We start from the raw sequence: 13,554 nt of genomic DNA on the forward strand, positions 1-13,554 counted from the left end.
CATTCCCTTCTGGTAACAACAGGACTGGTTTCCGAACCTTCTTAGCCTCATCATGGACGGACCCCTCTGAGGAGCTTTCTGAAGCAGATAACCACCATTTTTAGTCATCGAGAACCACTTCACATGGGGAGATTACCCAGCATAGAGCGAGAAAGAGTGTGTTTTTATAAGAACACACAGCATCTACTGCCATACAAGTGGCTCTCAAGTTCCTTCAGCATGGTAAAGATCTAGGTACTGATCACAAAATTTTGGACCAGATTTGTTACTTTGCCCTTTCAATCCATGGGAACTGGCTGTGGTTTTATGCAGCCACCCAGCCTTTCTAAGGTATCTTCGAGATGTCTTTTGAGTTGACAGTCAAGCTAAATGTTTTTACTGGCCCTTGCATCCTTTAGGCATGTCCCTGAGCTTCTTGCCCTTGTGGATGGATGAATATTCTTTTATTCTAAGAGCTTATCTTCCAATGGTTTCTCATCTGATTCAAATTCTGTAGTCAAAACTATGGCATAAAAGATGCATGATTCAAGCATGGATTTCTTTGCTATTCTGGTTTCCCTTTCTTTTTTTAACAAGGCCAGTCTCCTTAGTCTGGTAAAAGCCATAAGGACCCATCCCCAGTAAGCCAGAGGCTTTAGGTGTATCCTGTTTGCTGGCAGTATTATATGACTTTTTATGAAACACGTTACCAACAGTTGGTCTCATAGCTGACAAGTGACTGTATTTTGGTTGAGAGGGGTAAACTTTCTGAGGGAAATATAATTTTTTTTTTTTTTTAGTGGGAAGGGAAGGAGGGGGAGGATTGCCCAGTTCAGCATTTTTTCATATAACCCACAACTAGGAAACTGTATATCACTTTTGTTTTGGCAAGGAAATTAAATAATTATTTTGCAAGAGAGAAGAATGTTATTTTTGAGGAAAGTGGAATTCTCTGTCTTGACAATTTGTGGTTACTAAGTCATTTAGTGACATAATTCATTCTTGACCATTAAAAAAAAAAAAAAAAAAAAAAAAAAAAAAAAAAGGTGGCCAAAAACATCTACTCTTTGGATGGATGAATATTCTTTGCACTTACTGAAAAGTACACATGCCATTTTTATAAATCTTGCAGTTAACAGAATATTATGGGAATTTTTTGGCATAGACTGAATGTTAACAAGCCTTACACCCCTTCCCTAATAAATTCCTCATTATACTCAAAGTTTAAGTAAACAACGATTGTTACACAAAGCAAAACACGAAGAGATTACCTTCTATATAACCATGCACACAAGAACAATCTAAAGGAATGAAGTCTAACTATTAAATCTAAATAAAAACAGGGAACATTCATACATTTCTATGCACAAGTAAATAAAATCAATACCATAAATATTACAATAAAAAAATTGGCTAAGATGTAGCTTTCTCGTGCATACATTAAGAGCTGGTTTTCCTTAGGCAGAGGGAACTTATACTGTACCACACCCTACATCACAAAAAGTTAAGAAGTTAAACATCGAATTACTCTGATTCATATTTAAAAATAAAATATAACATCAAGTTAATATCTAAATCTGAGAAAAGTGTAAAACTTTTCAAAAGGTATACAAAATAAATTAAGTTTAATTACATGAATCACTGAAGACTGACCTCAATTTACTAGACCTTTTGGAGGTATAGCCTAATATTAATCGGCATAGTCCATTAAGTAAGATTAGAAGACCTTACTGTACAGCCTACACTTGAATACTTGTAATATCCAACAGCAAACACACACAGCCTTTACCCTAACACTACTGTAATTCGTTTCTAGCTTGCCCAAACCTTAACTTCAGTTGTGATTCAATTTCAGAGCTCTATCTGCAAGTAAATCACTAATCACAATCAGATTTTTTTCTCTGACTTCCAAAATTACTCATAAACAACTTTCTTTCATTGTAACCGAAACATGAAAACACTAATTCCTCTTATCTCAGTCAAGAAGTGTAACCGTAACATGAAATCACTAACTCCTCTTATCTTAGTCATGAAGACAATGTCCTACAATCATTCCCATAGCAACAGTTAATAGGGCAAAGTAAAATGACAGAAAAACAAAAGTACAAACACTGCCTATCATAACAAAAATTATTTACCTATTACAATTAAAAATAAAATAAAAATTAAAACCAGCTACAATGCAAAAATTCTTATTATCTGCATCTCCAGTAACCAAAGTAAAATTTTATCTGATGTATCAAAAAGAACTGCTTTGGATCATAAACATCAAGAGTATAAAAAAAATCCTTCAAAGTTACCTATTGGGAATATATTGTATATTTCATAAAAAAACCCTTGCAAATTCTATGCTGCTAAAAGTAATGGATGTGGCAACATTATACACTCAAAAATAAAACTGAGTACAACACTCACTAATTAGAACTAATACTATTACAAGGTTGAATTCGGAAGTAGTTGCATAGTTTGTATGGAAAAAATAATGGGAAAAATATACAGTGCCTTTTCGGTAATATAAGAAAAAGTGACACATTTGAACTCAAACTGAAATGCATTCACTAGAACTAAAAAAACAAACTCCACAAAAGCATGTTTACAGCCACAGAAACCCTCAGCTTCCCACGCCCCTTCTGTGTAGCTTTAGCATCTACCAAAGAAATAACCATGCAGTAACACAAAGAGGCAAAATTAAGAGCAAGCGAGAAGAAAAGACAAAAAGACAGTTTAGCAGAAAATTTAAGATGGAGCCGCCAGTAAACAAACTGTTTCGAGGACTTACCATGAGGACTGGGCCAGCCGGCGGTTGTCATCCGCCTCCAGCATACGCAGGTACATGATAATGATCTATAAAAACAAATAGCATTAGCATATGATCATTAATGATGCATAAATGTATATGTCAAATACCAAGATGCAATAACTAGCATTAACCACAATTTTCTCTCTATCATACTCAAGGGTGAGTCAGGCAACCTACTTTACAAATACTTCAGTAGGACACCGAACATAATAAACACAGCAACTGGAAGTCTGTAACTTAAATAAGATCTCCTGACTCCTACACAGCCCAGCTGTATAAAGGCACAAGTGCCTCTCATGAAGAAAGGGTTCACTTGTACTTTACCAAAGTACAGTACCTATACAACCATCCTAAAAGGAAAAAATTCCCAGAGACAATGAAAAGAACCGCACAATTAAATATCTCTGCAAAATATGAGTACTTCATGCAGTGCTGTAAAAATAAAACTAAGAAATAAGTAAACAATGAAGTATTAACACTTACATACTTGGCTACAAGTAACCTATTACTCAATTTCTGTCATCTCTAAATGAAATGAACTTAACTTGCCAGGCTCACAATGTGGTTAACATTAGTTTCAAAGATACTATAAATATTTACATTAAGTGGCATAAGATTAGCATTAATACAAAAATCAAAATATTTGGAAAAAAATTATAAAAAACAAATGAAAAACTATAAATCAAATACACCACTCACAAGTGACGAGAAGCTCTTATTCACTGCAAAGACACCTGATCCACAAGTCAGATGCTACACTGAAAATTAACAACCGTCAACATTAAGTACTAAGTCTTCCAAGGCGACTCTAAGAACTGACCTACAAGGCTGTACCAGAACTCTCTGGATACTGGTAATTTTGTGCACCTTCACATTCATATGTCACTGAGACAGCACAGAGGTTACCCATGGAGCCACCAAAAGTACTGCATTTGGTAATATGGAAACACTTCTGTTGACCATAATGTGATTAACATTGGTAGTTTTACAAAGATTACATCATTCCTAGTACAAGACTATTTTCCTAGAATGAAATCTTAACTAAGGGTAAAATAATCTATAACCTTAAGCCAAAGACCTAAGATACAATGCCCAGATACACCAGGCAAGGTTCATTATTCATTCTCCACACCTGTTAATTATGCATACACAATGCACACTAATTATATAATAATAATAATAATAATATAATAATAATCATAATAATAATAATAGTATGCATATGTACAAAAAGTTTGCATATATCAAAAGTAAAATATTATACCTTTTTACATAGATCTGATTTACTTGCCTCCAAAAAACCAATGATAACTGTTGTAAAATATGGTGGCACAAAAAAAAATGATACTGTGCATAAGCAAATATATGAATGTCAAGAATGAAGGTAATTTGACAATGGATACTCAGAGTACTCACTTTGTCATGCTCCAATCAAGGTAGCTTAATATTTCGATAACACTTTTCATGGCCAAAAATGTATTCTTCACTACCCAAATACATTTCTACCTCCACTTATTACTAACTGCCAGACAACTTGCTTTTTTTTTCCTTTTTAAAACTATCTGTTTTCTAACTACCAAAAGCCTCATGTACTTGAAACTGTGCAAACATAAAACCCTGGAACACGACACTCAAAGTTTCACACAGCAAACAGCGAAAGAACTAACTGTATTGCCAAAAAAGCTAGATTTCTTCTGAAAGTTTTTTCTTATAAACCCATTCACCACATCTATATTTCCTTATTTAACAGTCTGCAAACTGCCAGATTCATCAGTCTCACCTAGCATACAAGAGACTTTCTTGGATGGGACCTTATGCAACTCTCTCGTCTGGAGTGCCAAGAAAGTCCCAGGTTGAAGAAACTGAATGTGCTCCTACCTCTAGCAAGGAACTGACTGACAACTTCTGGGTTTTTAACCCAAACCCAAGAAAGAACAAGAACAACAAAGACTCCCGACCCTCCAAGTGCAAGAAGCGAAGAAAGGCCCTGTAACTCACTACTGCGCTTTGTTGAGGCAAAGGCTAGCAGCATTGAGTCGGTTTTTCTTCCAAGGCCTTCAATAAGGGCTAATGTGGCACCAGACCTAGACTGTGGTGGATGAACATCATGTTTCACTCCAGAAGCTTGAACGTCCTGGGAAGGGCAATTTTAAGAATGAACTAGGGAACTACAAGTACCCACTGCTTGCCAAAACAATATATCACTGTTCTATCACTTAATAGCATACGAGTGAACAGAACTGAAAAAGTTAATAAATACATGAAAAATGTATAATGAAAATCACTAAGATGGCCCTCTCTGGAGGCTGAGCAAAACAGCTATGCAATAAAGCAGGCTCACAGTCACAAAAAAGGTAAGCACCAAACAGATACGTACACGAAGACTTGCACTAAGCAAATGCAGACAACTACTATTTCTGTAACACACAAACGGCCGCTGAACATGGGAACTTGTGGATCTCAAAATGAGGGCATATTACATAGCTAATAGGTCATATTATTAAGAGTCATCATGAAAATAATAAAGCCAGTAAAGACTGTACAATGATTGTACGAACAAAAAACACGTTTAAAATCTACTTTTATCCCTTATAAATACATACAGTTGTTTATATACTGCTGACTCAACCATGAAATTGAGTGCTTGCTTATCAAATGACCAAATGGAAATAAAAAGAATGGGAGGATTCTGCAGCATATATATTAAGATAGGCATAAGCGACACGTGTACAACTTTATTATCAAAATGAAACATTTCAATATATGTTTAAAACAAATGATTAAGGATTCTGATTATGGTGTGCCTTGCAACACACACTACAGAAAGTGCTGATTGTTCTTTGAAGCCACCTTTTGATCAAAGTGTAATGCTTTCTCTTCATTTTCATCCATTTCCACTGTTGTCCCTCCCCAAGTTATCCAACTCATTAAGCAGGTCTGCCATTATCCCAGCTTCTCACCTTGATACTTGCAGCCAGCCCTATGTACCACAATATGAACAGTGATACCATGATTTAGAAAGACATTCTTGCATTACCTACATCTCACAAAAGCAACATAATCAGTTTACTGGTAACTTCTAGTACAAGCACATTTTACAAGAGGCCAAGACTTCAACCAAACACACCAATAATGCCTGTGACTACTTGCATCTGCACTCTCTCATACACATACACACACACACACAAAATCCCTTTTCAGTACTATTGTCACAAACTCCAAGACTACTGTTTGCACCGTGGGGCACCTCCGAGAATTTCATGGGATCTTTATTCCTTAATAAAACTCAAAACCTGATAAGCTTAGTCTGCAGAGCTTGAATATTAATTACTGTCTTTTCACCCTGGTAAATCAAAGGAAAAACAGCGATAGGTGCACATGAATATGTTGCCTTGTAGCTCAGTTATCAAAGTATCACCCTGGGAAGAGACAAATGTTAAATAACTTACCTTGTGGGGGTGCTTGACATGACAACAAAAGCCTAGTTCCTTCAGCAACCTGCGCTCTGCCTTGATAATTTGGTTCTTGAGGGATATGTAGTTACTATCTAGAATCACAGGTTGAATGGTCCTGCAATCAAAGAAATGTTAGTACAAATTTATGCAATGCCAAATAGCCATTAGCAGCCAGCTTGCAAGGCTGTTAACTTCATCCTTATAAAAAAAAATATGTTCCTTTGGATTTTAGATTCCTCCGATAACAATTTGGACTACTGTTAGAATACTGTAGATACAATGTGGAATTATTCTATTAAAAGACTATTGCACCACATGTTCAGAGTATGTGTAATATTAAAATACCTATGGATGGAAACTCTGAAACTACCATGGTTTGCAGATACTCCATTACACTGATTTTTTACCTAACCTTCCATTTACCTAAACATTACCTGATTAGTCACTTAACATGTACTTCTCAACTGAAAATTCCAGCAAAACATTGCAAGATGTGCATACAAGTTAGCATCCTATTTTCTGGTTTCCATAACCATTCAATCATTACGCTTACAGTTTAACAAGAGAATATCAGCTGTTAGTGGTGTATATAACCCTAAAACAATGTACCGGTAAGCAGAGACTGCAATAGTCATGCAATGTGAGATTCAAAACAAAAAAGAAGAGTAGGAACTCACTATTTAAATCATTAAAACACACCACTCTTGTTTAAGCATGTAAACCAGCCTTTGCTTAAGACGTTTTTCTACAAAATATTTTTAATACTAACCTATTAACCATAAACAGCCTTCCTTCTGTTCAAGTGGCTCCCCAGTCGCACCAACTAGTTAAATCCTAAAAGACAAAAAGACCCAATTCCACGTGCCTAGACCAGCTCCCAGCTTCCGTCGCTTCCAAAGATGAGGAATGCGGGGATGGGGCTACAACAAGGACGAGAATGATTGCCTCATATTCCTTCCAATCAGAAGGATTTGAATACAACATCACATACCTGTTATCTTGAGAAGTATTCTGACTATATCACATAGACCTCCAGATTAAACTTCAGTGCTAGTAATGATGCAAAAGCATGGAAATCATGAGCTTTTATCTTCCACTAGGAAAGGTCCTTTTGTAGTACACAAAGGTATGCCTAGGAAACACATGACAGTATCAGCAGATTGCATTGTCTTAAAAAATGGGAAAGAATAGAATAGAGTACAAGGTTAAGCACTGGGACCTACGAGTCATTCAGCATTAAAACGGAAATTGACAGTAAAAAGGTTTTAAAGGTGTAACAGGAGGAAAACCTCGCAGCAGCACTATGAATCAATTGTTAGGAGAGGATGGAAAGCAAGATGGAAGAGAATATGAACACAGGTAGAGTAAAAGGAATGAAAGGGGTTGCAACTAGGGGCTGAAGGGATGCTGCAAAGAACCTTAGGTAATGCATCCAGCACTAACACATAAGGGGCAAAGTTGAGAATGAGATCAATTTAAGTTGGAAAGATGCCACATGCTTTACAAAGGACCTGATATCTCTAACCAAGCAAAAGTAGATGTCTTCAATAAAGAATGATGGTAAAGCTGGAATAATAAGAAGGGCCTATACACAGCAGTACCATCTCCCTGCCCGAAGACTGATTTATAAAACTGGTAACTATAAAGTGGCCTCACTGAACACAGACAACAAAGACTGCATCGTATACAAAACATTTATTATATTTGATAAATTTAGGCTTTATCACACTAAACACTGAGGCATCCTTGGCCAATCAGAGCTTCAGACAGTGAAAAGAGGGAGTTGAAGTGGTTGGACTGCAAGACTAAAGAAAGGACATGAGAATGGAGGTGAAGTAAAGGGGTAAAATATGGGTGCAGCTAGGAGCCAAAATAATGGTGTAAAAACCCTTCAATTATGCCTACAGTGTACCACATGAGGTATAACAAAATGGCACTAACTTACTATAGGAGGCAAGCAGCAAATGTTTCCTCAAAGTAAGAGGAATAAAGCAGTATGTTTTCTGCGTTGCTAAAATGTGGCCTGAGCATTCAGTATGCAGTCAATTTTATCTTTCAAGATCTGTTAGTTGATGTGCTGGGGATAACTTTGCACACAGTAAGGCTATTCTTGATTAAAGGTTTGAATGAACAAATCCCCATTATTTACAAAAGGGCAGAAAATGGATTTAAAGTTAACACCAAATCTGCGCTATATATATTTTTTTTACAATATATCAACCATCAATAAGTTGAAGACTTTCAACAAAAACCATGACTGAAATAGACTCCCTACCATTCTCAAACTTCTGAAATAGTTTAATCTTCTCCAACAGTTGTAGATCCATGATGAAAGCTAAAAAGCTTATGTATTTGTTGACTTATTTCTGTCAGCTCTAATCCTCTCTCTCTGTGTTTTAGTTCTGATATTAAAATGCATAGACGATATTTCTACCTATTTCCAGCATTGAGCATTTATTACAAAACAGTCTGATTACAAGTAGTCACAGACACCTGAAAATAATGTCCTGCTGGTGGGTCAACTAAAAGAATGTCAAAAACAGCTTTAGATCTAATATTTGTTAAAGTAATCCAGCACCCTTTTCCATTTTCAAATAATGCCATTCAAGTACACTTGATTAATTCGGCAACGATGCTTCACCATTCTTAGCCAAATGAAACAAACCTACAGGGACATTTTCTTCCCAAGATCTTTGCCAACAGCAGTGCTTCTATTTCATTTATTTTCATATCTTCAATCTATTTATACCTTTGTTCATGTAAGTGACTGCATTTTGTCTATACTTACCAAGATTTTGGATTGTTATCTTATGATGCCTTCTCCTTGAAGGGTCACTGTTAGGTATCTCATTGCATACCCTTTCACTTTCTTCCTTTGGGAATTTTTTGTTACTTTCTACTACGAATTCTTAATAAAAAAGTTGTCAATTTGGTTTTTGGGCTGGGATAGTATAGCAAATCTATTAGTTCTTATGCATTTGTCTGATGTCTTGGCACACTTGCCCTCTTTAAAACTAATGAACTTAAAGCACATCTTTATTGAAATTATTTTTTTGGTGGTGAATTGAGGACACTGAGTGCTGCTTATCATCTTGACCCTTTTGTTTTGGATACTTGTTCACCCTTAGCTTATGACCTGTCAGTAAGTCTCAGTGTGCTTTACATGGTCTTCAGGATACAACTGCACCTCATTCTTGTCTAACTTGAATCAATACCCCTCTCATCCATGTTCCTCTTGCTAGGGTCAGCCAACTGCCACATGGCATAGCTGGAATATTGCTTGGCCAGGTTTCTTTCTATAACATTACAAAAGTTTGAGTGGTTACCAAGCATCCTATAATTTTCAAGTTTTGATGTAAGGCCTGAATATCCTGAAAGCCAAACTGTCCATTTCCAATCATTTACTGAGACCTGTCATCCTCCCATTTGTGTTACATTCTCGTAACCAACCTTGACAAAATCTTAAATAAAAGTTAACCAAAGTAATAAATCTGTCTTGCTCATGTCTGAGTTTCTGGCATATGTAGCCAGCAAGGTTGTACATGGTCTCTATCACAGAGACAGAAGACTTTCATGTACAGTTAATACAGTATAACTTATTCTATATTATTTTATGTTTCCACTCATCTTTGGAAACCATTATGTAAACAAGTTTCATACCTACAGTCTTGATTTCAAAGCTGCAACTCTTGTTTTTAAGTCATTAACACAACTGACCAATATATTCTGGTCTTATAAATGATGATGATGTCATTTTCTGACACTTATATATCTAAAAATTCTAAAAATAACAAAAAGAACTGTACTTACTTTCCATTTTTAACTTGTCTAATATGCTGAAAAACATTTATAACATCCCTGATCTTGCGAGGAGCTTCTTCAATTTTTGAGGCAAGAGCAATACATGCCATAGCGGTGGTTTCCATTGAGTAGCGTACCATACTTTTGGCATAGTAAAATCTCTGGAACAACACCTGACCACAAGCCATTGCAACCTATAATGGAGGAAAAGAGAAAAAAAATTAGGAGCTTTACCTTGCAAACATCAATTTCCCATTGGGCAATAAGGAATAAAGCAGTTTGTTATAGTCAGGATCATGATAAAAAAAAAAAATGCAAATGATCTTGAACCTACAATTTTATCCTAAAAGGGTGTAAGCCCTTGTCTTTTGAAAGAATTACTACTCAGATGGGAAGTACTGTCCAGAGAGTAAGTTATTCTTACCACCTGAAGTTGTCAGTTTTCATATTATGTAAGAGCACAGGATAAATGACTCATGTTGCCATTTTTACAACCTAACATGAGATGTCGAGGCTGTAAAGACCCAGTGTCCAAGTTTTCCTTGTAGCATCACTCTAGCAATTAAGAACTCGGGTTTGCCCAAGAGTGATGGACAGGACTCGGGTTTGCCCAAGAGTGATAGAAAGACCATCTCAGAAATTAGCAATATTACTGCAATTATAATAAAAATGATAATGCCTTTTCAAGAGAAGCAAAATGTTGCATCAAACATCCAGGTTACCATAATAAAAATGATGCCTTTTCAAGGGAAGCAAAATGTTGCATCAAACATCTAGGTTACCAGAAACTCAAAGCATGAAATCGCCCACAGTAGAGTACAAGAAATGCATGGTTTCTATCCAAAACTGGATATGGCAGAAAAACTAAGACATTCTGACTGAAGAAGCTTGGAGAGCAGTCACTGATGATGGCTTCATCAAGGAAGATGGGGAAGGTGTTGGCCCTTGAAAGGTAGTCTGTAATTATGCTGAGGAACACAAACTGTCCAGACCTGCAGCCCTTGCCTTGTCACATTTCCCAATGGCATAATAAGCATTCATGGAGTTAGGTAAACAGAGGCTAGAGATATTAGCCTACCTCCTACAGTACACCATGGGCAAGCAGAGACCAGGGAAACAATAATGACAGTGTGGTCACCAAGATGAAACCTCACTGCTTCTGGTGTTTAGCTACCTAATCATTTAAATAAGATCTAGTGCTCTGGCGTCCCGAAAATTTGCTAGAGTTCTCCGTCCAAGCCTCCATAGGTGCCAGTGTTTACCACTGATGTCAAGGAAACGGTGTCAGCGTCTATGGGTGCAAATATTTTGCAGATTTAACACAGGAAATGGGCACTTTGTTTATACAAGTGACTCGGCAAATTACGAGATGGCGTCACTCGTCCACTTTTAAAGTGTTTAAAGTAAAAGTTTCGAGAGCATCTTGGCCGGTAAGTTAGCATTGTGCACAGCTAAATCTTCATGAACCTCTGTTTAATCAGAAATATGCCATTATTTCGTAATTCAGGGGAAAACAGTTACTGTGATAGGGACGTCGAGGTCTCAGCGTGTTGTGTAGAAGGGGCAACAAGTCTCACTGATGCTGATGGGGGCTTAAAACGCATTTTCTGGAAGTGTCCGAATAGCGGAGGAATTACGCAGTGTCTCACGGCCTGAGCACTCATCCTATTACAAGCATTGAATATGGTAGCATTAGCCTAATGAGCCAAACACCAATTAGCTGTTATTCTTTTACAAAATGCCAATAAACAATATGAAATTGTAACCTACAATTTTGAAAAGAGTTCTTCACCAAATTGCAACTTATAAGGTAAAACAATACTGGCCCACCTCCCCCTCCATAACTAATATGGAGGGGGAGGTGGGCCATAACTAATATGGCAAAACTGTAACCAGTAGACACCCCTAGGTTACGTGGTATCATTTTATATTAGCAACTTATAAAATTTTACTAAATAGCCTGCATAACTTCATAAGGTTCAAGAGTTATGTAACGTACTCTGGTCCCTGCCAACCACAGTCTAGGCTATTAGCCAACCTTAGAACCTCGAATACGCCTGATTTCATTTAATGAAAAAACTTAGGGTGAAATTATGTATAAACCGAGGGCGTTCCCCTAACTCTTATGCGTAAGGTATGTGACGGGACCACTTTAAAAAAAAAAAAGGGCTTACGCTACCCTATGTCAACCTCTGGCCCTTACCATTAGCTTACGCTGAATTCTGCTACCCACATAATTTCCACACATACCCAGAATCAACAGCCCAAAATAATGGCCTATTCACTTATAAATCTTAAATTCATTCAATTAATTCAAAGCTTACGCACCTCTGCGTAAACGGGTTAACGTGATTTTGGCAGACCCTACCTGAGGAAGTCGAAGTAAAATGCCTCCCGTCTGAATCAGTTCACATCCCAGGATTCTCAGGTCCATCTCGATCTCCGGGTCCAGACCATCCTGTTGGGAGGGCGACGGGCTAAGCTTCTCCGGCGGGAGGAGCACGTTATCCAAAGTGATCACGACCCCACCATATCTTTTCACGGGAGGAGCGACAGATCCTTCGACTGCAGCAACGGCCATCTTGTTGATGTTTCCACGGCTATAGACGCCGGGTCTCGCTCGCTTCCCGGACCGAACGTGAGCTCGCTCGAAACAAAAGAGCAGCGGTTCTTTGTCTCGAAGGCGTTCCCGCGGGTAATCTCCTCCCGTAAAGCTATTTGGGCCGATTTATTAGATTATTACCTTGTTTTTACTATCATTTTTTGGTAGAGTGATTTGTGGATGTTGCGTACGAGGAAATATGTCGAATATTTCTCGTTATTGTTCTTTTATAATTAGATTTACCTTTTAGCAGTCACTTAAATTATAAAATTTTATAACGGTAACGTTCTTTCAATGCCAATTCTGTACTACATTTTACGTTATATATTTAACGCATGCAATTACGTAATGTGCTATTCCTAAGGCAAAACGTTTCACATACGCTTTCCTTGTATACGTATTTCTATATACCATCTCCCTTTGGCGCTGAATACAGACTTTTATAATAAATAAAAGAGTACATTTTATCCTGCAACACCATGGTGCGAAGGCTTGGCTACATTTGTCCTGATACTATATTTATAAATGGTGCAACCTATGACGTCATTCATCAAGATTCCGGGTAGCGTAGTCATTTCCTGCGAAATGATTGCAGCAACTCTTCAGGTTATACCAGTTAGGTATCAGTTTTAGGAAATATGTAACACAGATACTATTTTGACTTGGGATTAGTACATACATTGATTCCGTTGTTTGTATACGCGATGAGAATATTGTGCTAATGCCGTTAAACAACATATTGCGGACCAGTGATTAATGACCAAACGATGTCGACCAGTATACAATATTACATACGTGCACGCGAGTAGGGACATGTATTAAATTAATCGCAGCACTGAATACCATTAGGATGTGGGTTTACCCCTTTGTTACGAAAAACATTGCCTCCAAGGTAGTGGGATCCGGGGGGAGGGGGG

At 37.2% G+C, this 13,554-nt stretch overlaps 1 protein-coding gene across 1 annotated transcript in view; it reads right to left on the reverse strand.

Moving 5' to 3' along the window:
- Nucleotides 1-13,108, reverse strand: part of LOC136853534 (cyclin-L1) — a 31,650-nt gene extending 18,542 nt beyond the window's left edge. The window contains exons 1-4 of the mRNA XM_067129229.1: nt 12,404-13,108; nt 10,045-10,229; nt 6,229-6,349; nt 2,759-2,823 (exon numbers count right to left, since the gene is read on the reverse strand). Of these exons, the coding sequence (XP_066985330.1) occupies nt 2,759-2,823; nt 6,229-6,349; nt 10,045-10,229; nt 12,404-12,616 (584 nt within the window). The 5' untranslated portion in view covers nt 12,617-13,108. The remainder of the gene's footprint in view (nt 1-2,758; nt 2,824-6,228; nt 6,350-10,044; nt 10,230-12,403) is intronic.
- Nucleotides 13,109-13,554: the final 446 nt, after the last annotated feature.

The sequence above is a fragment of the Macrobrachium rosenbergii genome, chromosome 27 (assembly GCF_040412425.1).
Source record: "Macrobrachium rosenbergii isolate ZJJX-2024 chromosome 27, ASM4041242v1, whole genome shotgun sequence".
NCBI lineage: Eukaryota > Metazoa > Arthropoda > Malacostraca > Decapoda > Palaemonidae > Macrobrachium > Macrobrachium rosenbergii.